General features: G+C 38.3%; 1 protein-coding gene across 7 annotated transcripts in view; it reads right to left on the reverse strand.

Moving 5' to 3' along the window:
* cdk19 (cyclin dependent kinase 19) overlaps positions 1 to 25,930 on the reverse strand; it is an 80,996-nt gene that overhangs the window by 41,711 nt on the left and 13,355 nt on the right. For all 7 annotated transcript variants that reach the window (XR_012396315.1, XR_012396313.1, XR_012396314.1 and 4 more), the window contains exons 3-4: positions 15,471 to 15,581; positions 10,798 to 10,938 (exon numbers count right to left, since the gene is read on the reverse strand). Coding sequence is in view for 2 of the 7 variants with exons in the window: in XM_001923318.9 (XP_001923353.4) it covers positions 10,798 to 10,938; positions 15,471 to 15,581 (252 nt within the window). In the remaining 5 variants the exon portion in view is untranslated. The remainder of the gene's footprint in view (positions 1 to 10,797; positions 10,939 to 15,470; positions 15,582 to 25,930) is intronic.

The raw sequence follows: 25,930 nt of genomic DNA on the forward strand, positions 1-25,930 counted from the left end.
GAACGGGAGGTAGCGGGAACTACAATTCCCATCAGCCTAGGCATGGCCATCATCCTTTGCGGTCTGTTGTCACTACAGATCCAGTAATGTTGAAATGGAGTGTGTTGCTAGTAGCGGGGAAGTAAAAGAGCTGGAAATGATCGAACCTAAAGAGGGTTTTAAATCGGATGTGTGGAAGCATTTCGGTTTCTTTTTAAAAAGATACGAAAAAGGAGAAAAAGTGACAGACAAAGAAAACAAAACAGTATGCAGGCACTGCCAGACTGTGGTGAAATATAAGTCGGGGAATACGACTAAAAACAGTCATGGGGACTGCAGAACACAGCACACTTGTTAGATTGAAGCAGACATTGACTTGTACAGCAAAGAGATCTCTATCTCACTCATGGCTTGTCCTCTCAAGTGGTGGAAAGACAATGCACAACGTTACCCACTGCTGTCAACCTTGGCTAAATCATATCTCTCTGTCCCAGAAACCTCAGTCCCAAATGAGAGGGGTTTTTTTTTCTGTTGCAGGGGACATTTTAAATGCCCAGAGATTTACCAGATTATAGTTATATGATAATTTTCCTTAAAAAAAAACATCTCTATCTAAGTGAGTGCGTGATTAAACGTTGAATGTGATGAGTTTTCAACAATACTACATTGAAACTATTTTTTTGTTATTAAAATTGAAAAATTGAAGTTCCTGTTTCGAAACTTTCAGATAGATGGCTAATTTGAATGTCATTGATATATTCAGTGCTAAGGTAAATAAACACTTTTGGCACTTTTTTCGAGTCTTTTCATTAGTTTTGTTTTTCCTGTAAATTATTCAATAAATACCGTACCGTGCCATTCATACCGAGGCATTATCGTACCATTAAATTCTAATACCGTTACGTCCCTAGTAATCACTGTGACAGAAATTAGCTAAAGCAGCACATTTTGTTACAAACACTCCAGACACAATCAACAGTGAAAAGTCAAAGTAAAACGTTATTTTCAAAGCTTCATATTAGGTAAAACCGTGAGCCATGTTTCGTCCTTCGTCTTTTCATTAGTTTTGTTTTTCCTGTAAATTATTCAGTAAATACCGTACCGTGCCATTCATACCGAGGCATTATCGTACCGTGAAATTCTGATACCGTTACGTCACTATTTATTTGTGTGGAGAAGTTCATTCAATTTCCTTAATGCTTTTGCTAAATACACCTTCTATAGCTGAAATATAAATCCATGTTGGCTTGATTTGTATGTAATGTGTATTTGTAATGTAAATCTCTCCACACTTTTGGTTGAATTTTGTTTGAAATTGTGTCACTTCAGTTCTCATTTAAAGTACAACGGAGCCATTTGTGTTCGTTTTGTTTAAATTGTATTGCCTTGTAAGGTTTTGTTTTTACAAATGAGAAAATTGGTCTGGCTGTACTGCTCAGACAGCCTGTAGAATAGTAAAAGAAAAATAATTAGGGCTGCGCAATTTAACGTACAATCTCAGCATCGATATCACAATGTGCAAATCCACAATGCAATGTCAGTTTAAGTTCAGAACTGTTGCCAAACTCCACCTAGACCACAAGCCAAATAAGCGACATGTGCCATAAAGCAGATCGTACTGTTCTGCTCATTGTGCCGATGGCAGGGACGGGTGTAGCCGTGTGTACCAACTCAAACACCCAAAGCTGCAGAGTGTGATTCTGCCAGGAGAATTCAACTAGTTAGTGGTAAAATGATTGTAGAGTCATTCATTTACTGAGAAAGTTCACCCGAAAAATGTCAATTTACTTACGATTTACTCTCCCTCAAGTGATTATAAACATTTACAAATTATATAGAGTCAATCTAGGGCCATACATACAGATATATAGCGAGAGAGAGAATTTTTTAAAGATTTTTTAAAATTAATTTCTAGACAGTCAAAAGTTTACACACATTTTTTTAGGATTTTTTTAGCTTTCCTTTAAACTTTATAACTTTGGTCAGATGTTTTGGGCATCCTTCCACAAGCTTCTCACAATAGTTTTGCAATTTTGGCCCATTCATCCTGACAGAATTGGTGTAACTGAGTCAGATTTGTTTTGTTCGCACAAGCTTTTTCAACTCTGCCTACAAATGTTCTATAGGACTGAGATCAGGGCTTTGTGATGGCCACTTCAAAACATTCACTCTGTTGTCCTTAAAGCACATTTTACATAATTTGGCAGTATGCTGAGGGTCATGGTCTGTTTGGAAGAGCCATTTGTGGTCAAGTTTTAATTTCCTGGCTGATGTCTTGAGATGTTGCTTCAGTATTTCTCCATAATGTTCTTTCTTCATGATGCCATCTATGCTGTGAAGTGGACCAGTCCCTCCTGCAGCAAAACAGCCCCACAACATGATGCTGCCGCCCACATACTTCACAGTTGGGATGGTGTTGTAGGCTTGTAAGCTTTCCCCTTTGTCCTCCAAATGTAACACTGGTCATTATGGCCAAACAGCTCAATCTTAGCTCCATCAGAGCACAGGACATGTCTCCAAACATTACTCTTTTTCCAGTGTAATTTAGCTAATTGTAATCTGGCTTTCTTGTTGATTCTGGCTTGTTGATTTTCTCATGTTGTCACAGAAGGAAGCAGTGTGTTTGAGCTTTTCCTTCAATACTATTCTACAGTTGTGCCTCCAATTAACTCAAATGTTGTCAATTAGCCAATCAGAAACTTCCAAAACCTTGACATCATCATCTGAGCTTTTTCAGAGGCAGATTAATCTTATTGTATGTAAACTTGACTTTCAAGAAGAGTTAGAGATCCGCACCTCTGTTCTCAGCGTCACTTCACATTGCACATATGTTACAAGGAAACTTGGACGTTTACGGCAGGCCCAGACCAACCTGGCTGTAAGAACACCTCAGTGATACTGTGTCTCCAGATGACATTGCTTAAATGGAGGCAGGTCCGAGCCTGCCGTATACCACCAAGTTCCCTTAACTCTGCTGACCCTTGTTAAAGGGCCACTAAGTGGAACGTGCAGAAACATGAAGTGCGAAGTGAAAACAGCATTGCAAACTCACGGCAGACTGAAAAGCAAATCAAAATGAGCACTGCAATTGACTATACACTGGACGGGTTTGTAAGGGCAATAAATGTTTATTTGTATATATATATATATTTATATGTATATATATATATATATATATATATATATATATATATATATATATATATATATATATATATTTGCAATAAAAATGTAAAATATATACATATTTGCAAAACATTTATTGCCCTTACAAACCCGTCCAGTCTATAGTCAATTGCAGTGCTCATTTTGATTTGCTTTTTAGTCTTATATATATATATATTTGCATATATATTATAACTTATATATATATATATATATATATATATATATATATATATATATATATATATATATATATATATATATATATATTAGCAGCTTTAAATATATATATATATATATATATATATATATATATATATATATATATATATATATATATATATATATATATATATTTTTTTTTTTTTAGCAGCTTTATGTATATATATTTATATATTATTATTATTATTATTATTATTATTATGTTTACCCCAATATTATTATTATATATTATTATTACTATTATTATTATTATTATTATATATCATATATATATATATATATATATATATATATATATATATATATATATATATATATATATATATATATTTATTTATTTTTTATTTTTTTGCACAAATTGATTTTCATTTGCAGTTTTTTTTTGTTTGCAAATTTAATTTACATTTTTCAAAACTTAATTTTTCCTTTGTGATTTTCTGGAGATTTGTATTTATTTCTTTTTTTTTTATTTATTTTTGCTCAACACTTTATTTGCAAAACTTTCTTGTATTTTGCAAGTATGTATAGACCTAGATTGACCATATAGTTATGAGTTTGCTTTTTATTTTGGACGCTAAAGAAGACATCTTGAAGAAAGCTGAAAACCTAAAACCACAGGCTTCCATAGTAGGAAAAACGCATACTGAGGAAGTCAATGCAGCTTTATTCAAAATGTCTTCTTTTGTGTTGAACAGACAAACTGGTTTGGAACAGGTTTAGTAAATGATGACAGAACTAGCCTTTTTTAATGAACTGTCCCTTGAAGGTAATTAAAGCTAGAAGGTGTTGAGTCATGAGTTTTCTATCTGTTCACACCTGTGAACCACACAGTCATGGCAGCCATTGTGTTTATGGAAATAGTCTCACAGGAGAGCTGAGTCTGGAGAGGCTGTGGTTGAGCTGTGGCTCTTCTAATGCACACGCAATGTAATATTCATGCAAGTCACTCTCATTTTACTGTTACTTAGTGTTTCTGAGGCACGATGAAGTGCCTCATGCAAGAAACAAGCATTTACAATTGATTTTGTCTAATAAAGCAACCTTATTACACACTTATCACTCTCAGAAAACAACGCCATTCATTCATTCATTTTCCTTTCGGCTTAGTCCCTTTATTAATCTGGGGTCGCCCCAGCGGAATGAACCGCCAACTTATCCAGCATGGTTTTACACAGCAGATGCTCTTCCAGCTGCAACCCATGACTGAGAAACACCCACACACTCTCATTCACATACATACACTACAGACATTTTTAGCTTAGCAATTACCTTTAAAAACTCTGTATTTTCATATACATTAAAGCTATAAAAACAACTCTAAATACATCTATTTAATACATTAATTGTAATTTAAAAAGGCGTTAACTCAATGTGACTTATGACACGCATTTCCCAAAATGGACCCTCATGACTGATTCTATGGTGCAGAGTCACAAATATGAATATTCCTGCTAATAAACATGCACTAATGAAAATGAGCGAGAGGAAAACACAGACGGCAGCGGTGGGTGAGCGATCAGTGCATCACTAAATAATGCTGTCTTTAATTACTCTTCAGTCTCGGGGAGCCTTAATGATGGAAGTTACCATGGGAACAGCAGCTATAAGGCTCCTGTAATTCACTCTGCCATCCCCAAATTGCTGCCGTCATTCAATTACAACGATCAAGTCTGTTATATGCTAAAACTGCAGGCCTCGTGCTGAAGGAAACGAAAGGCATTTTTTGCGGAAATCATATTTCAGTAGTTACCATTTAAATGAGCATAATATCACTGACACCATATGCACTTGACTGTGAAAATGTCAATAAACAACTCGACATATCTAGCGCATTTTAAAACCCGGAAGGATTGAATGCTGAAATGAAGTCAATGTGAAGCTGCTCAGGTATTTAACTGCCTTGAGCACCCTGACTGTCAGTGTGAGATGAGGAAGAAACAAACGTGTTTCAAATATCTTCTCTTATGTTCGTCACAAGAACGAAAATTATACAGTTGAAGTCAGAATTATTCACCCCCCTGTTTATTTTTTCCCCAATTTCTGTTTAATGGAGAGCAGATTTTCTCAACACATTTATAAACATATTAGTTTTAATAACTCATCTCTAATAACTGATTTATTTTATCTTTGCCATGATGACAGTAAATAATATTTGACTAGATATTTATCAAGACACTCCTTAAAGTGACATTTAAAGGCTTAACCAGGTTAATTAGGTTTACTAGGCAGGTTAGGGTAATTAGGCAAGTTATTGTATAGCGATGGTTTGTTCTGTAGACTATCTGGAAAAAATATAGCTTAAAGGGGCTAATAATTTTGTCCTTAAAACGGCTTTTTAAAAAAATAAAAACTGCTTTTATTCTAGCCGAAATAAAACAAATAAGACTTTTTCCAGAAGAAAAAATATTATCAGACATACTGTGAAAATTTCCTTGCTCTGTTAAACATCATTTGAGAAATATTTAAAAAAGAAAACATTTTTTTCAAGAGTTCACACTTAGATACTGTTTGACAACTTGTTAGCAAGTTAGCAGGTTTGGCATGCTGTCCCGGGAGAGAACCCTGAGCTCGGAGATAGTTGAGCCCAGGGTTCCCGCCAGGTCCATAAAGCATGTGAGGGGAGTACGAGGTCAGGTGTTCTCGAGAGCTCCCCTCGGCAAAAGAGGAAAGGAGGAAAAGGGGTGGATGGGGGGTTTCTTCGAAAAACGAAGATAGGGGTGTACATTTTAGCTAGGTTATTTATAGTGGGTTTGGATTGTTCCGATTGGCTAGCTAATGAGCTTAGATGAGTGGCCGGCTGCAGTCAATCATATCACGTGCTCCTCTCGAAATTAGTTTATGAAACTTCATTTAAAGGGGGCTAATAATTCTGACTTTAACTGTATATATATATATATATATATATATATATATATATATATATATATATATATATATATATATATATATGTTTGGAATGACAAGAATGTGAATAAATCGTGACAGATGACATTTTGGGATTTTTGTGTATAATTAGTCTTGCGTAAGTTTCCACCAATTGCACAAACAGCTTTTCTGCTTAAAGTAAAAAATGATAATAACAGTACTTAAAATGGGTGTTCATTTGGCCTCATTGGCACTAGCAGCGACTGTAGCTGCCTGCCGCTCTGGGTGGCGACTGAAACTGATGTGGGTGTTCCCTCCTCAAGGATGCGTATGTTACATGTGTAAAGCATACACTCAATGCATCACCTAGTGGGTTCCACACAGGCTTCTACATCTTGCTTATATACACTATGAACAGCAGCTACTCTAATTATTCTCTTTATTCTCTATTTTCACCTGAGGATACTCATCCCGAGGTCCTCAGATAATGCGGAGTCACTGATTGGATCCAAGACCAGCGACGAGATGATCCTAAGCATTCCATATCCTGGACCAGGCCATATCCTAAGCTGCTGCTGCGCTGATGGTCGTGGGGAGTGGAGAACATGTGTCTGATTCCAGCAACGTTTCAGGGACAGACGAGTCTTCGCTGAGGCCATCTTCCAGCCTCCACCGCGGTGACTGAAGCTCTGCACAAGACTTTTGGCCAGCGGGGAAATTAAAATGGTTGTGTCCAACTGAGTCTGGTTCTCTCAAGGTTATTTTCTTCACTCCCATCAGGTGAAGTTTTTTCCCTCTCCGCTGTCGCCACTGCCTCGCATGGTTCAGGATTGGTAGAGCTACGCATCGATGAATTTGCTCTTCAGTGTCTGAACTCTCAGTAATGTTTAAATCGCACTGAACTGAGCTAAACTAAACTAAACTGAACTGAACTGAACTTAAACACTAAAAAACTGAACTAAACTGTTCCAGTTACTATGACCATTTATGTGAAGCTGCTTTGACACAATCTACATTGTAAAAGCGCTATACAAATAAAGCTGAATTGAATTGAATTGAACATTTATGCGAATGAGTTTACATGCCGCTGAAAGTAAACATCATTCAGAGAAAACACCACATATCAATGAAAACAGTACATAAAACACGTTGGGCTGTATTTTAACGATCTAAGTGCAAAGTCTAAAGCTCAGGGGGCAAAAGCATTAAGAGCGTGTCCGCATTCACTTTTTCGCTATTTTAAGGACGAAAAATACACTCTGTGCCGCGGTGCATGGTCTAACAGGGTTGTGCTCAATCTCTTAATGAGTTATAGGTGTGTTTTGAGCATAAACCAATCAAAGTCTACTTTTTCCATTCCCTTTAAGAGTCAGTTGCGTCGCACCATGGTGCATTAGCTATTTACATGGCCGACTGTGTAAGTGGAAAAACTGGATGCTTCGCTAGCGAGAAAACAGTTAAACAAAGCATCTGCAGCGCGAGGATAAAGAACGAGCCTCCTCCAATCGGCCTCTTAAATTTCTATTTCTTTCTTTCTTGAATAAGAAAACGGTGTTGTGCCATTCATTAGCCTACAAAATTTCGTTTGTGAAGACCAAAGATTTGTTTCAGAACTATTTATAAATTCAGTTCTTATTTCCAGCAAACGAATAAATGAACAATAATAACAAAGTGTTCTCAAAAACCTGAGTTTTATACAAAGACACGTCCTGTTCTTATGCCCCATATGGTCCAAAACCTGACAGGTGGGCAAATCTGCTTGCTTTTAATAAAATAAATATAAATATGCATATAAACAGTAATACTGCTAACAATAATAACATTATACAAAAGCAAATTGTCATGCATAAACTGAAAAAAGCCCCTCGAGATGAAGGCATGGAGGCGGTGGTTTTTATATTTTTGTAGAAAGTAATCATTTTTGTAACCTTTTAATCTGAGGCAACACGGCGGCGCAGTAGGTACTGCTCACAGCAAGAAGGTCGCTGGTTCTGATAATAATAATTACCAATATACTACTTCATAATAATAATAATAATAAATAAACAATATCCTACTTAATAATAATAAAAATATTAATAATAAATAAACAATATCCTACTTAATAATAATAAAAAATAATAAGAAGAAATAAACAATATCCTACTTAATAATAATAAAAAATAATAAGAAGAAATAAACAATATCCTACTTAATAATAATAAAAAATAAGAAGAAGAAATAAACAATATCCTACTTATTAATAATAATAATAATAATAATAATAAATAAACAATATCCTAACTACAGGAAAAACTAAGAGAAACTACGAGAAACTACGGGTTCTTTTCCCAAATGATGCATCGTACTATGATAGTTCAGCTGCGAGATACGTTGTTGTTTGGGAAACGCATCCCTGGGTGGTGACTGAAACCGCTGTGGGTGTTCCCTTCTTGAGGATGATGATTAGGTAACATTTATAATGATATTCATACCGAGAGCCAATGAGTTTACGTGCTGCCGAAAGTAAACATTGTTCAGAGAAAACACTAAATATGAATGGAATCAGTACATAAAACACTTAACCACAAAGATGATCAAGAAATAAGTGTGTTCTCTGTTATTGTGGCTGTTTATCTTCTGCGAATGCTTCTCTGTGTTTTGAAGTTGCTTTTATTGCAGTTGTGGCCTTTTATTTCATTTCCCTATTTCATGTGCTGCTTTTACTTGCTGAAGTCATCTTGCACACTCTCCACCTGCTCGGTGCAGGTCACCTGACAAGCAAAATGTGCCTCAAACACACAAAAGCATTGAATGTCCTGCTGTTGAGTCCCATTTATAATTCATGTTGACTCAAAGTCAATAGTGGAGCCGTCTAACAAAGTCTATTTCTCCAGCGTACAACTGGGTTAATAACAATGAGTACGCTATTGACCCACACACACACACATGCAGGAATTGATGGGATTACATAACAATGGAGAGTGTGACATTTTCCATTGCATTCAATCCAATGTCAATATACGGTTATTCGCTGTATGTGTTAAAGAAGGGGACTGCTAACCAGGCTGCAGAGTTTTCTGTAGCATTTCTACATTTATTTACTGTTTAAATCTCAGCCATTTTAGACTATTAGATCTGAAGACTAACATCAGCTGAGTATTATAGTTTGGTTAGGATTCACTGATATAAACACAACAATATAAATCTCTTCTGCTCATGTTTTCGTCACTACAGCACTAGAAAAAGCTTTTCCCCTTACTTTGACTGTAAAATAGTTTCTGATGTTCATTTGAATACATGGCAGGAAAATGTGGCCAATGATTCAAATCCTTTAAACAGATGCAGACACGAGCAAATCAATGACAAAGCCTTTTCATCACAAGGACAGAGAGATTATGACATATTATGACGTGTGAAGGTGCTGTAGTTAGGCTTGGGCGGTAATACTGTAAAATGGTATACTGCGGGATCTAAAAATAGCAACCGTGTCAGTTTCAATATCGTTATACCGTCATAATAACAATGCACTTATATAGGAGACTAGTATAAAATGTTAAATATCCCTTATTTAATGCCTACAAATATGTATGCGTGATTGTCGTCACAAGACAGTGTAGACGAGATAGAGAGGGAGGGAGAGGTGAGGTGGCGAGTCGCGCACCAAGTGACCTGCAGTTTGGCAGTATTTTCGGTTTCGACCGAACGAGAAGGGAGACGTGGTAAATACAAACTAGAGGTCTGCATTCCCACTGCTGTACCGCAGGAGCCGACCAGATTTCTTGCGGTGCGGGAATATATTTTCGAATAAATCGCGGGAGCAGTCGATAACTCTGGTGTAATTTGAAAGGGAGCGGGTGCATCCGCATGGATGCTGTTTATGTGTGTGTGTGTGTGTGACAATAAGAGAGAGCATCGTGCTGCGTGTAGCTTGGTCCTCTCTCTCTATGCGTGTGTGTGTGAGAGAAAGAGAGAGAGAGAACGTAGAGCTGTGCGTCGTTTTGTGCTCTCTCTTTATGTGTGTGTGAGATCGAGAGAGAGCGTTGTGCTATGCGTCGCTTAATGCTGTCTCTCTGTGTGTGTGTGTGTGTGTGTGCGTGCGTACGTAGGAGCGTCCGGCACAGACGAATACGAACAAGACAAACAGGTGACCGCGAATCTAAGGTCGCATATACGGTATTCAGATTCTGATTGGTTTAGGCACAAGCCAACAGTTTGGTGACGCTGTCTGAGCCTTACGTCATATTTTTTTTACCGCCCAAGCCTAGCTGAAGTGCTGTCCCAATCCTTAGGGAAAAATTTTGAAGCCCTTCCCCTTCACACTCTGTTTCAAGGGCCAAGGGGAAGGGGTTGGGGTACAAAAATAGAATCAGGATTGGGCCTTAAAGTGGTTCAATTCAGTCAATGTTTAAGTTAAAATGTTAACTTACTAAATTCTCTCATCATGTAGCTTTTGCATGGGAAGCAGCGTACGCGCATTTCCGTTTGTGCTTGTGCCACGTTTATGAGAGCCCTGGCCCCTTGTAATATCCCAGTATGAGAAGAACATTAAAGAGTTGAATGAAAGGCTTGATGTTTTGTACTCACCAGGTCTCTGTGCAGCACCCAGTTGGCGTGCAGGTAATGGATGCCGTCTAGGATCTGGTAGAGCAGAGACTTCACCATCCCCCTGGGCAGCTGCATGGGCTTCTTGTTGGCCTTTGATGCTCGATGAAATTTTATGATGTGCTACAGCATGTGATGAATGAGAAAAACACATGTGAGAGTAGTGTACACGCAGGAGCTTTCAGATAATCACAACACATGTTTTGTTCGTATAGGTGTTTCTGCTGAAATGACATTACATTATTGATGCCTCGACTGCACTGTAAGCAATGCTTTTCTTACTTACAGTTTCGAGTCCCAATATCAAACAATTTGAGTTCTTCGTTAAAACAAGCAAAATAATCTGCCAATTAGGTAAGTGAAATAATCTTATTTCACAGCGACAAGATTATCAGCCGCCTGACGCAAAGTGTAGCACTGTTGTATAAGACTAAAGAGTAAATCCTGCGAAAACACCCGACTGGATGTACTTTCCATAAAATAGCCTTTTTTTAGAGCTTTAATCGTTTTTCTTTTTAATTCTTTATTTAAACACACAGCTGACAGACACTAAAACAGCTGATGGAGTATACACTAACCTGCGCATTATTCAGACACAAGATGGAGACAGTCAAAAACAGAAAGCTGACAGACAGTAAAACAGCTGATGGAGTATACACTAACCTGCACATTATTCAGACACAAGATGGAGACAAACAGTCAAAAACACAAAGCTGACAGACACTAAAACAGCTGATGGAGTATACACTAACCTGGCCATTATTCAGACACTAGATGAAGACAAACAGTCAAAAACACAAAGCTGACAGACACTAAAACAGCTGATGGAGTATACACTAACCTGAGCATTATTCAGACACAAGATGGAGACAAACAGTCAAAAACACAAAGCTGACAGACACTAAAACAGCTGATGGAGTATACACTAACCTGGCCATTATTCAGACACAAGATGGAGACAAACAGTCAAAAACACAAAGCTGACAGACACTAAAACAGCTGATGGAGTATACACTAACCTGAGCATTATTCAGACACAAGATGGAGACAAACAGTCAAAAACACAAAGCTGACAGACACTAAAACAGCTGATGGAGTATACACTAACCTGAGCATTATTCAGACACAAGATGGAGACAAACAGTCAAAAACACAAAGCTGACAGAAACTAAAACAGCTGATGGAGTATACACTAACCTGCGCATTATTCTGACAATAGATGGAGACAAACAGTCAAAAACACAAAGCTGACAGACACTAAAACAGCTGATGGAGTATACACTAACCTGGCCATTATTCAGACACTAGATGAAGACAAACAGTCAAAAACACAAAGCTGACAGACACTAAAACAGCTGATGGAGTATACACTAACCTGAGCATTATTCAGACACAAGATGGAGACAAACAGTCAAAAACACAAAGCTGACAGAAACTAAAACAGCTGATGGAGTATACACTAACCTGCGCATTATTCTGACAATAGATGGAGACAAACAGTCAAAAACACAAAGCTGACAGACACTAAAACAGCTGATGGAGTATACACTAACCTGCACATTATTCAGACACAAGATAGAGACAAACAGTCAAAAACACAAAGCTGACAGACACTAAAACAGCTGATGGAGTATACACTAACCTGCGCATTATTCAGACACAAGATGAAGACAGTCAAAAACACAAAGCTGACAGACACTAAAACAGCTGATGGAGTATACACTAACCTGCGCATTATTCTGACAATAGATGGAGACAAACAGTCAAAAACACAAAGCTGACAGACACTAAAACAGCTGATGGAGTATACACTAACCTGCACATTATTCAGACACAAGATAGAGACAAACAGTCAAAAACACAAAGCTGACAGACACTAAAACAGCTGATGGAGTATACACTAACCTGAGCATTATTCAGACACAAGATGGAGACAAACAGTCAAAAACACAAAGCTGACAGAAACTAAAACAGCTGATGGAGTATACACTAACCTGCGCATTATTCTGACAATAGATGGAGACAAACAGTTAAAAACACAAAGCTGACAGACACTAAAACAGCTGATGGAGTATACACTAACCTGCGCATTATTCTGACAATAGATGGAGACAAACAGTCAAAAACACAAAGCTGACAGACACTAAAACAGCTGATGGAGTATACACTAACCTGCACATTATTCAGACACAAGATGGAGACAAACAGTCAAAAACACAAAGCTGACAGACACTAAAACAGCTGATGGAGTATACACTAACCTGCACATTATTCAGACACAAGATGGAGACAAACAGTCAAAAACACAAAGCTGACAGACACTAAACAGCTGATGGAGTATACACTAACCTGCACATTATTCAGACACAAGATGGAGACAAACAGTTAAAAACACAAAGCTGACAGACACTAAAACAGCTGATGGAGTATACACTAACCTGGCCATTATTCAGACACAAGATGGAGACAAACAGTTAAAAACACAAAGCTGACAGACAGTAAAACAGCTGATGGAGTATACACTAACCTGGCCATTATTCAGACACAAGATGGAGACAAACAGTCAAAAACACAAAGCTGACAGACACTAAAACAGCTGATGGAGTATACACTAACCTGCGCATTATTCAGACACTAGATGGCACCAAACAGTCAAAAACACAAAGCTGACAGACACTAAAACAGCTGATGGAGTATACACTAACCTGCACATTATTCAGACACTAGATGGCACCAAACAGTCACAAACACAAAGCTGACAGAAACTAAAACAGCTGATGGAGTATACACTAACCTGCACATTATTCAGTCACAAGATGGAGACAAACAGCCAAAAACACAAAGCTGACAGATGAAAACAGCTGATGGAGTATACACTAACCTGAGCATTATTCAGACACAAGATGGAGACAAACAGCCAAAAACACAAAGCTGACAGACACTAAAACAGCTGATGGAGTATACACTAACCTGCGCATTATTCAGACACAAGATGAAGACAAACAGTCAAAAACACAAAGCTGACAGACACTAAAACAGCTGATGGAGTATACACTAACCTGAGCATTATTCAGACACAAGATGGAGACAAACAGTCAAAAACACAAAGCTGACAGAAACTAAAACAGCTGATGGAGTATACACTAACCTGCGCATTATTCTGACAATAGATGGAGACAAACAGTTAAAAACACAAAGCTGACAGACACTAAAACAGCTGATGGAGTATACACTAACCTGCGCATTATTCTGACAATAGATGGAGACAAACAGTCAAAAACACAAAGCTGACAGACACTAAAACAGCTGATGGAGTATACACTAACCTGCACATTATTCAGACACAAGATGGAGACAAACAGTCAAAAACACAAAGCTGACAGACACTAAAACAGCTGATGGAGTATACACTAACCTGCGCATTATTCTGACAATAGATGGAGACAAACAGTCAAAAACACAAAGCTGACAGACACTAAAACAGCTGATGGAGTATACACTAACCTGCACATTATTCAGACACAAGATGGAGACAAACAGTCAAAAACACAAAGCTGACAGACACTAAAACAGCTGATGGAGTATACACTAACCTGCACATTATTCAGACACAAGATGGAGACAAACAGTCAAAAACACAAAGCTGACAGACACTAAAACAGCTGATGGAGTATACACTAACCTGTGCATTATTCAGACATAAGATGGAGACAGTCAAGAACACAAAGCTGATAGACACTAAAACAGCTGATGGAGTATACACTAACCTGCGCATTATTCAGACACAAGATGGAGACAAACAGTCAAAAACACAAAGCTGACAGACACTAAAACAGCTGATGCACATTGTACATTTCTGTATTATTGTCCCTGTCAAATAAACCTGAAATTAAATACAGTGGGGGGAAATAAGTATTGAACACGTCACCATTTTTCTCAGAAAACATATTTTTAAAGGTGCTGTTGACTTGAAATTTCCCCTGGATGTGGATAACAACCAAAAACATCCATATATGCAAAGAAAGCTATATTAATTACATTACAAAGGAAGTTCTGTGTAATAAAATGAAATGACGCAGGAAAAAAGTATCGAACACATGAAGAAAGAGAGGTGTAGTTCGGCAGGGAAAGCCCAGACAGCAGCTAAAACCTCTCAGTAGTTTTTCAGCAAGCCTCTGCCATTCCTCAGTGTAAATGAATAGCAGCTGCTTCAGTCCAACATCTACATTAGCAGGAGGATGAAGATGAAAACAGGGTGGACATTTCAGCAAAACAACGATCCAAAACACAGCCAAGGAGACTCTCAGATGTTTTCAGAGAAAGAAAATCCTGACTTGAATCCAATAGAGAATACAAAATAAAGCTAAGATTTGATAGATGAGACCCACAGAACCAACAAGATGTTGGCACTCTGTTGAAGTCTGTGAGAAACTCACACCTGAGCAATGCATGTGACTTCATTCTCCAGAACTCATTTTCAGATTATTTGTTTGTTTTGTTTGTATTTATTTATTTTTATTTTTTCACCAAAATCTGCTTTAATTCCATGTTAACAGCTCCTTTAGAAATATTATTCCCAGAAAAAAATATGACGTGTTCAAAACGTATTTTCCCCACTGTATATATATATAGTAATGATTGAAGTATAAACTCACCCACAGATCATGCTCGGCGTAGTCAAACAGGAGCCAGACTTTACGGTCACTGTGAGACAGAAACACTTTCTGCAGCGCGATGACGTTTGGATGCTTCAGCTCTCTCAGCAACTGCAGAAAGACAAACACTTTATTATTCTGCTCATCACCTGCTCACTTTTTAAAGCGGGCCTATTATGCAGAAATCACTTTTATAAGGGGTTTAAATACTTGAAAAATCTACTCTGCGCAGTGGCGCATGGTCAAACAGGGTTGTGCTTATTCTCTTAATGAGTTCTGGATGTGTGTTTTGTCTCATTTCCCATTCCCTTTAAGAGTCAGTTGCGTCGCGCCATGGTGCATTTGCTATTTACATGATGACAGACTTTGTAAGTGGAAAAACTGAACGCTTCACTAGCAAGAAAACAGGTAAACAGAGCATCTGCAGCGCGAGGATGAGAGAATGAGCCTTCTCATTCTTTACTTTCACTTTCTCTCTCTTCCATTGATAAGGAAACGTGTTGTACGCACAGACATCCATTGGCCTACATAATTAATTTTGTTTATTAAGCGCAAAGATTTGTTTCAAAACTATTTCTAAATTCAGTTCTAATTTCCAGCAAACTAATAAATGAACAATAATAACGAAGTCTGGTCAAAAAACGGAGTTATATCCAAATACACAAGCTGTGCCCCATATGGTCTAAAACCTGACAGGTGGACAAATCTAGGCTTGTTTTTAATAAAACAAATATAAATATGGATATAATAAATAATACTGCTGATAATAATAATTCCATTAAAGCAAATTGTCGTGTATAAACTAAAAAAGCCCCCCGCCAGATGAAGAAGGCAGTGGTTTTCATATCTATGTAGAAAATAATAATTGTTGTAATATTTAAATCCTTTAATTCTTTTTCATTTGTGAAGATATTTGCGCATTGCTGTGCATCCTGTGTGTATTAAGCGATGTGTAAGCGAGGAGCACAACTAACGCGCTCTGCGCTGTCCTTTAGACCTCCTCTTAGCTTTTTTTTTTTAGCTCTTTAGATCCTCAAAATAGCAACGCGCCAACAATGCACCTAGACCAGAACACCTATGGGCGCACATATTAGCGCAAATGCACTTGCTATTTACACACCGTGGTGCAATACGTCAAAACGACACTTGCGTCAAGCTGAAACTAGCAAACAACATTTGCATCACGCCTTGCGTCAGGTGTTGTTTCAAACCTTTGTGAAATTTTTTCTGTTGAAAACTGAAAGGATATTTTGAAGAAAGCTGAAGACATGTAAATATTGACTTTCAAATATTTAAGTTTTCCTACTATAGAAGCACTTGAGGGAGAGTAAATAGTGTGTAAAGGCTAACTCTGGGCTGAACTATCCCTTTAAATGCATTCTGCAGACACACATTTATGTGGCCAAGTGCAAATGGAAGCCAGAAGCAGAGTAATCTGACTAATCAATACGCATGAAGAGAGCGAGTGAGGCAATCGATTGGAAGGTCATGTGACCACAGCATCTGCAGTGTTTGAGCACACATCCAAACATACATGCATACTGGGATTTACAATTTACCCTGTGAATGCCTTGGATTGGATGGAAAATGATTTCATTACTGCACGTTTACACAAACGCTCACACACATGAACACCAACACACACTGTGTGGGTCAAAATTATTCAGTTGATACTAAATTGATACTAAAACCACTTGAATTATTAGCAGTGGTGCAAAGTAACTAATTACAATATTCTTAAATTACAAATTAAATACTCAAATTACAAATTAAATACTCAAATTACAAATTAAATACTCAAATTACTGTATTGTAATTTACTTAGTAGTTTTAAAAATGTGTACTTTTACTCTTCCTTGAGTACATTTTTAATGCTGTTATCAGTACTTTTACTCCTTTATAATGAAGCAGTCACTGCTTTATTATTTCCTGTCTATGGGGATTAGAAAAATCAGTTCTGTGATTCCCATCCAATCAAATCACACATAGAAGGTAAAAGTGCCCAAGAAGATGTTCAAAATCTTTACAGGCATTAACCCAGAGATTGTGTACATGCATGTCACTGATGAGAAGATGACGAATGTTTACTGTGTGATGACCGTAATGGTCTTAAACACCCAACAGTCACAAGACGTCAACATGACTTCAGATTGACATTGTACCCCAGCATTGTGGGGACGTTGCATTTTGTGTGGAAATGAAAATCGGGTTTACATTAGAAATCAACGTCAGGCCGACGTCAATGTCCGATGTCCAATCTAAAATCAACCAAATATAAACGTCAAATGATGTTACAGCTTGAAGCTGTGTGGACGTCACCACTATGACGTCTGTCAGACGTTGGATTTTGGTTGCCATATTTGACGAATAAATGTCAGTATTTGACGTCAATATGATGTTGGTTGAAAATATTGACTGGATGTTGGATTTTGGAAACCGGAGCACTGGGAGGAAACCCACGCCACTGCTTTTGTGCCCTGTGCTTTAGACTTTACGCAACCCAAGCTCATTCTGGAAACATAGCCCCACGGACGTTTCTGGAGACCGCGATTTGGCCGAGTTTAGTTTTTTCGAGCGAACGCTGAGGGCCGCTCCGCCCCTCCTCTTCGCGCTCGCTGGCCGACGGCTCACCTCCAAATGGAGGGCTTTCCCGATGCAATCAGTTTGTTCGCTTAGCTCACAGCGTTGCGTCGGTAGAGCGGAGGCCCCGGAGGAGGAGCCAGCAGCGGTGGACGACGACCGGGATCGAGTCCAGGGAACAGCAGGTTCCAGAAATCAGGTAAGACGAAAAACGGAATCCGAAAAATAAGGGCAAGAACGCGGCGGGATCCGAAAACGCAGTCGAAATCGAAGATGAGGGCTTTTGCTTTTTTTTTTTTTTTCTGGACGGCTTTTGCGAACCGTCGCTCAGGTTTAGGGAAGGAGGAGGAGGAGGAAGATGAGGGCGGCTGAGTCGGCCGATCCGGCGGCTTTTTGCGTGAGAACGGCGCGCGCTCGCGAGAGGCGCCCGAGACGCAAAAAAGCGCGCACAGCGGCCTCTCGCGGATCTGCGAAAACAAAAACCGCTCGAATACGTACCTCCCGGGACGTAAATCGCGGTCCGCAGAAACGTCCGCGGGGCTACGTTTCCACAATGAGCCCGGGTTGACTTTACGCCTAGACTGTTAAAATAGAGCCCAACCAGTAATCTAATCCAATGTGTATAAAATATAGCCATTCTTAATCCTGTAGTAGAATAAGCAGTCTTAGTTCATATGATTTATTATCATCGCTTGTTTTTTTTGAAACACGGTGTACACTTAGGAAAACTACAATTTTTACAGTCATCTTTTAAAGTTGGTTCAAAGCATGTTTCAGTGTAAAGCCTAGTTCACACTAGAGGATTTTAAGCCTGATTTGAGCCCGATTTGGAAGTTAACGAGCTCGCCAACAGATCGGGCTGTGATCGGGAAGAAATCTGCGGGTGCTCGGCGCTCGCCGCTCTTTATGTGTGAACTACTGAACAACGCATCAACGAGCCTCGCTGACGCGTCGCCGACACCTCGCAGACGGAAATCCAACATCTAGCATGCTAAATATTCCAGAGCAGTCGACCGACTCAACCCCACGTGTGGTCAGATGTAGTGACGAGCTGCAGCCAATGAGAGAGCAGATCAGCATGAGCTGAATGCCTGTGTGTTCAGGAGCTCAGCAGAAACATCTGTGATTGGTCAGAATGGGCATCGGTGCACTCGCTTCATTCTGCGTTAGCACAGACATGAGAGTAGACTATATTAACAGTGGAACTAGAATTCTGTAACTATTAGAATTACCATACTGCTCATTCTGACTGTTCTCATATAAAACGCCATACTGTCACAACATATTTACATTCAAAGTTATTATTGAGATATTAAAATTAAGCTTTGAATGTCTGGCATCATATTTAATGACACCATTACCCTAAAAATATCATCTTTTTTTGGTAATACAGCCTATAAATATGTAGTTAAGATACTAAAGCACTTAAAGGTCTTGGCTTTCATTTTCACTTTCAAACAGGAGCTATTTCACAGCACAGAATATGCTTTTTTGAAAGATATCTGAAGTAAATTGATGTTTTTGCCATCAGAAAGTTTTGTTTATGTTAGCAGGAAGTTGCCAGGCAAGAAAATGCACACACATTTAAAGTCACAGCGAAAAGTATCAGACATGCATGCAGTCATGTTGACCAATATGGTAATTTAAGGCAGAAATGCTCAGTTCTTTACTGTTTTGTAATAAAAAATTAACAATGTCAGAAAGAAATACACTGATAGTTAGAAAGCGGCAGGGTGTTATAAATATGTTAGTTTTATTTCAAAGAGTTATAAAATTACAAAAATTAAAAACTCTCTGTGTATCTATCCACTGGAACCTTGCAGATGAGTGATTAATCCGCTGATAAATCAGCTGATTTGACGATGTTTTTAAATGCTTTCTCCAAAGCTTGAAACGCTGTCAGTGATGTAATCCGCACACAAGCAGCCAATAGTGTTCAGCTTTTTCTGATGACTCCTCCCTCAAATTTTCATTGGCTGTGGTTTGGTAGCTTGAATGAGCTGATGGGGAATGAATTGTTGTCAGATCATATAGTGTGTGACCCCCCTCTTGTGGATTGTTCACGGAGTGTTGCGTAGTGTGAACACCACAGAGATTAAAAGACACAAAGTCAAGTCATGTAGTGTGAACGGCACAGCGATCTGCTGATGTTTAAAATCCTGTAGTGTGAACTAGGCTTAAGCAGATTTAGCATTTTATGCTGTAGTCTACCTTCTTAAATGGTGTTTCATTTTTTTTTTATTAGCAGCATTAACCTGATTAGTTTTTCCTCATGGTTAAGTTTCTTAAATGATTCACTTCTAACATATTAAAGTGAAGCTAACTTTCAAATCTGCCATTTGTACATGTTTTATATCTAAATGACTTCTCCTGATGGCTCTATTGCTAAATAAATTCAAAGATTTCCACACTTAAAAATGACAACGCTTATTAAAAGTTAAAAACAACAATGAACAACAGCTTGCAGCTAAATATTTAACTAGAATATGACCTCAAATTAATGAGCCAAAGCCCAGTCAACAGCTCTCAACTCATATTAGCCAAACTTCAATACCTTTCACCCTTCACCCCGCTCTCACACAATATGACTATTGTTCTGCATTGCCAACAGTGGCGGAAAAAATAAGATGAGACATTTAGAGACTGAGAGGGAGAGAGAGACAGAGAGAGTAGTTGATCATTTTAGTTTGCTAGTAACAACATAAGTCCAGACAGATATCTGAGTATGACCTTGAGGTCATTAAAACACCAGAAGCCCTGTGACTTAACTAATGTAAACAGGACTCAATGAAAAAGCAAGCAAAGCAGCAACAATGCACAGTGCCGTGACTCATAAAGTGGCCTTCTGGGATCTCCGTACACCCGAGACATTTCTACATCTCAACAACAATGCTGTTATGCACTTGTTTTCAATCTCAGGAAAGAGCTGTGCTGATGCTGCTGCTCCTGAATCACTCCAGCGTTCAGGCACTTTAAGCTTTGGGGAGCTTTAGCTTTTCCACTTTGTTGTTGTTGTTTTGTCTGAGACTCTCAGGCATGCTCTGGATTTTGCCTTAGAAAAATATAAGGCGTTAGTTCACCCAAAAATGACAAATTCTGTCATTAATTACTCACCCTCATGTCGTTTCAAACCCTCGACCCCTTCCTTTATCTTCAGACAAAAATGACAAAAAAGTGTTGCATGCAGAACTGTTGCAAACAATTTATTTGTGTTGAATTTACACAAACAAATTAAGTTTAATAATGTTCAACTTAATTTGTTTGTTTAAATTAAGCCTAAATAAATTGTTTACAACCACTTAACGTAAAAAAAAATTTAAGTAAATCCAAGGAATAATCTTTGAATATTTTTTTCAATGTATTTTAGATGAAATCCGAGAGCTCCCTCATCCTCCATGGACAGCAGTGAGCCAGGAATGCGCAAAGTCTTACAGCCCTATCACACACCCAGCTCAATGTGCAACCCAAGTGTTTGTTGTTGTTTTTTTTTTGCTATTTTCAGCCTGTCACAGGTTTCATTCTCACGTTTTTTTGTGCCACAGCGTTTAAAAAGCAAAATGCATCTGCGCTCATTTGTGCACAAATGTGGTTGCTGATCTGAAAAGGACGTGTGTTAAGGCGCATTGTTGTCATGTTGCTATTTTGAGGCAACTCAAATAGACCATTGACTAACTAAAAACTGCTTTAAAGTCTTGCTCGCACAAGCTTTGTCAACTCTGCCCACAAATTTTCAATAGGATTGAGTTCAGGGCTTTGTGATGGCCACTCCAAAACATCCATTCTGTTGTCCTTACAGCACATTTGAACTAATTTGGCAGTGTGCTTAGGGTCATGGTCTGTTTGGAAGACCCATTTGTGGCCAATTTTTATTTCCTGGCTGATGTCTTGAGATGTTGCTTCAGTATTTCTCCATAATGTTGTTTCCTCATGATGCCATCTATGCTGTGAAGTGGACCAGTTCCTCCTGCAGCAAAACAGCCCCACAACATGATGCTGCCGCCCCCATACTGCACAGTTGGGATGGTGTTCCTAGGCTTATAAACTTTCCCCTTTGTCCTCCAAATGTAACACTGGCCATTATGACCAAACAGTTCAATCTTAGCTCCATCAGAGCACAGGACATGTCTCCAAACATTACTCTTTTTCCAATGTAATTGAGCTAATTGTAATCTGGCTTTCTTGTTGATTCTGGCTTGTTGATTTCCCCATGTTGTCACACAAGGAAGCAGTGTGTTTGAGCTTTTCCTTCAATACTATTCTACAGTTGTGCCTCACATTAACTCAAATGTTGTCAATTAGCCAATCAGAAACTTCCAAAACCTTGACACCATCATCTGAGCTTTTTCGGTGCCTTTTTATACAGGGTTTGTAAACTTCTTCTTTCAACTGTACTTACGTTTACTCATGAGATGAGATCAGGCTGGTAAAAAAATAACGCCCATGCCTTGATCTTTATTCCTAAACATATGAAACAATTAAAGCATGCAGATGTTTTTGAGGGGATTAGTGTTTTTGTTTCTAGTCTGTAAAACTGCTTTGTCTGTCTAACACCGACTGCAGAACCTGTTTCGTGATCACCCTGTCCAAAAACACCACACCTTAAAATCCCCTGATCACAATTCAATCTTTTCAAAGTAAAATGATTATGAGCTCAACAAACAGCAGGGCTGACGTAGATTGTGCGTGAAAATAAAGATCAACCAGGCACAATTGAAGGAACGGTTCGCACGCAAGAGCAAACCTCCAGCCCCGTCACTGCATTCACTGGTGGGTGAGCGTGTATTTGTGTGCTGAACTTTATATAGAGCGTTTTACTCAGACCAAAACAAATACGCGCATACATTTATGAGGCATTTATTAGTGTTGTTTACCTTTCACAAGTCCATCCAAATCTATTGCACTGGGATTATTTTATAAAACACTGAAATGCGCAGCTAAACCATACCTGTCTACCCTCCCATTTTTCCCGGGATTCTCCCGTATTTTAAAGATCTATCCTGCTATCATCCTGTAAAGGTATTTTCCTGTATTTCTCCCGTATTTTCAGTCTTTCTCTAAATGGTGTCAAATAAACATTAAAGAGCCGAGCTTCCCTATACGCAACCCATACCGCCGAACCACCAGGGGCCGCCCCTTGCTCTTAAATGTGAGTCTGTTCTGTGCTTTCGCTTAGTTTAAGCATGAAAACAATTTGAAATAAACATAAAAACGGCGGCATTTCCTTTCCTTTTCATTACAGGTGCTGTCTCCCCTTCATATGCAATCCTCAAAACAGTCATGTAGCGGTGCGTGACTGTCAGCTGATAGTGATAAATAGACGCCGTTTCCCAAACGAATTCTGTACAAGCTTTTTGAAGCGGAGTGATAATTTAGGTTTCGGGTGCGTGTTTGAACAGACATATACACATAATTAATAATAATCACTGTGGCGAGGGGGCGTGGCCGAGAGCCGTGGGAACGGAGTGAGGTCACCGCGTAAGTGGATACACCTGTGGTGCGCACCTGCCTCGAATGCCTCTGGACTATAAAAGGAGGAACGATGGCAGAGGAAGCCGAGAGAGGACAAGGCCAGACATATTTTACTTTTGCTTTCAGTTTGACGGCAGTCTCCGTGAGGAGCTGCCGTTCATGTCATGAATAAATATTTTAAAACTGCGTCTGTTCTCCGCCTCCTTCTTCCTGGCGGCCAAAGGGTCGTGAACTTTATCACAATAACATTTAAAGGTTTCGATCTTGGTAGGGTTTTTTTCAAACACAACTAATTTTGTCCTAAATGAGCATAAAAAGTTAGGAAAGCAGTAGAACGCTTTCATTATAACATTAGATGTGTGCATTTTTTAAGTGAAACCTGTTATTAAATGTAATTTTATGAATATATATATATATATATATATATATATATATATATATATATATATATATATATATATATATATATATATATATATATATATATAGTCATTATAATTGAATAATATAAATAGATATTCATAATAAGTTTAAAGTAAACATAAATTATTATTTTATATTATTAAATTGCATTAATATATTTCTTTTTCATCATTTACAAGATGCAAGATTTGCATTATGCTATTAACATTACATTAGCTTACTACTAACCTGTGGAAAGGTTGTCATCAAAATCAGGGAACACCTTTTTTTCTGGGTTTGTGGCTTTTCCATGGACATCAGTGATATAATGATTTGCTTTAATCCGAATAAGACTATAACATGATTCAGGTGTTTACTTGAGCTGCTTTTTGAATGTTACATTCATGATTCCCAGTTACATGTTTTAGCACATAGATCCATCAATGTCATTGCGTCACCAGCCAATAAATGTTTCCTCCACAGTTTGTGTCTGTGGTCCTTTAAGGTAATCAAAATCACTGTTTACGTGGTCGACTCTTGATCAGAGTATTGTCTGTCTAAGCTGTCAAAGACAGTCCATTCCTCACCTTTAAGTTGATTTCATGAGCCCTCACATTTCATAAGTTTGACGTGCTTACCCCCTTACACGCAACTTTTGTAAAGCATCTGCTGTATGCTGGTGTGTCAGAATCCTTGCTTGTAAAATACAGCCATACTTTAGAATGCTTAGTTTAAGCAAATTAGATGAACGTGATCATGCGTGTTGATGAAGGGAGTCAATCACCGCATGCGCCGTACTGCACGCTTTGCCTTCTATGAGCAACAAGCGCTTCTGGTGTGAGACCTGCTTTACATTCTTGTCGCAGCACCAGTGCTATTGGAATTAGGCACCGAAATTCATATGCAGATTCGGTCCGGTGCATACCTGTTCCAAAGGTATTCGATACCCAACCCTAGTCAAATATCGTCACCTTAGAATTATAAGGTTCTATTTGACATTTTTGTCAAAATTGAGTAATTGACATATTCTTATTAAAAAACAACTTATTTACTTTATGGGATGCTTTTTGGGAAGTTGTTTACATTTTAAGAATGCAGATATAGAACCTAGTTTTTCCAAGGTGACGATATCCCTGAGCACGGTCCGGAGAGCCTAGTGTGAGTTCACCCTTATACATCAACTAAAATATGAACAAATAATTTCCATTGATGTTTGAGATTGGTTAGATTGATTGATTTGTTTGAGTGATATTTGTATGAGATAGAACTATTTGAGGCAGTGGTTCAGTGGTTAGCACTGTCACCTCACAGCAAGAAGGTCGCTGGTTCGAGCCTCGGCTGGGTCAGTTGGTATTTCTTTGTGGAGTTTGCATGTTATCCACGTGTTCGCGTGGGTCTCCTCCGGGTGCTCCGGTTTCCCCCACAAAATTGACCGTAGTGTATGAGTATGTGAATGAGTGTGGGTGTTTCCCAGTGATAGGATGTGGCTGGAAGGGCATCCGCTTTGAAAACCATATGCTGGATAAGTTGGCGGTTCATGCCACTGTGTCGACCCTAGATTAATAAAGGGACTAAGCTGAAAAGAAAATCCATGAATGAATGCGAACTATTTGAATATCAGTAATCTGAGGGTTCAAACAAATCTAAATATAGTCTTAAAAGTTGTCTAAAAAGTTCCTTAGCACTGCATAATGCTAATCAATAATTGAGTTTGATATGTTTAGAGTAAGCAATTTGCTAAATATCTAAGAGGATCTTTACTTAATCTTCTAATGACTTTTAGCATGAAAGAAAAAATATAGACAATTTTGACAAAAAATCTTTTAAAAAAATCTTTCCAAAATGTGCATGAAGAAAAGCGAATGCAAGCGTAGCTGATGTATTTTTGTATTGAACAGAACAAAAACACTGGATTGGAACGAGGGTGAGTAATAGCCATTAAAGGGATAGTTTCTATCTAAAAATAATCCTAACCTTTTAGTAGGGGCCAAACCTTTTTTGAGTTTTTT

The sequence above is a fragment of the Danio rerio genome, chromosome 20 (assembly GCF_049306965.1).
Source record: "Danio rerio strain Tuebingen ecotype United States chromosome 20, GRCz12tu, whole genome shotgun sequence".
NCBI lineage: Eukaryota > Metazoa > Chordata > Actinopteri > Cypriniformes > Danionidae > Danio > Danio rerio.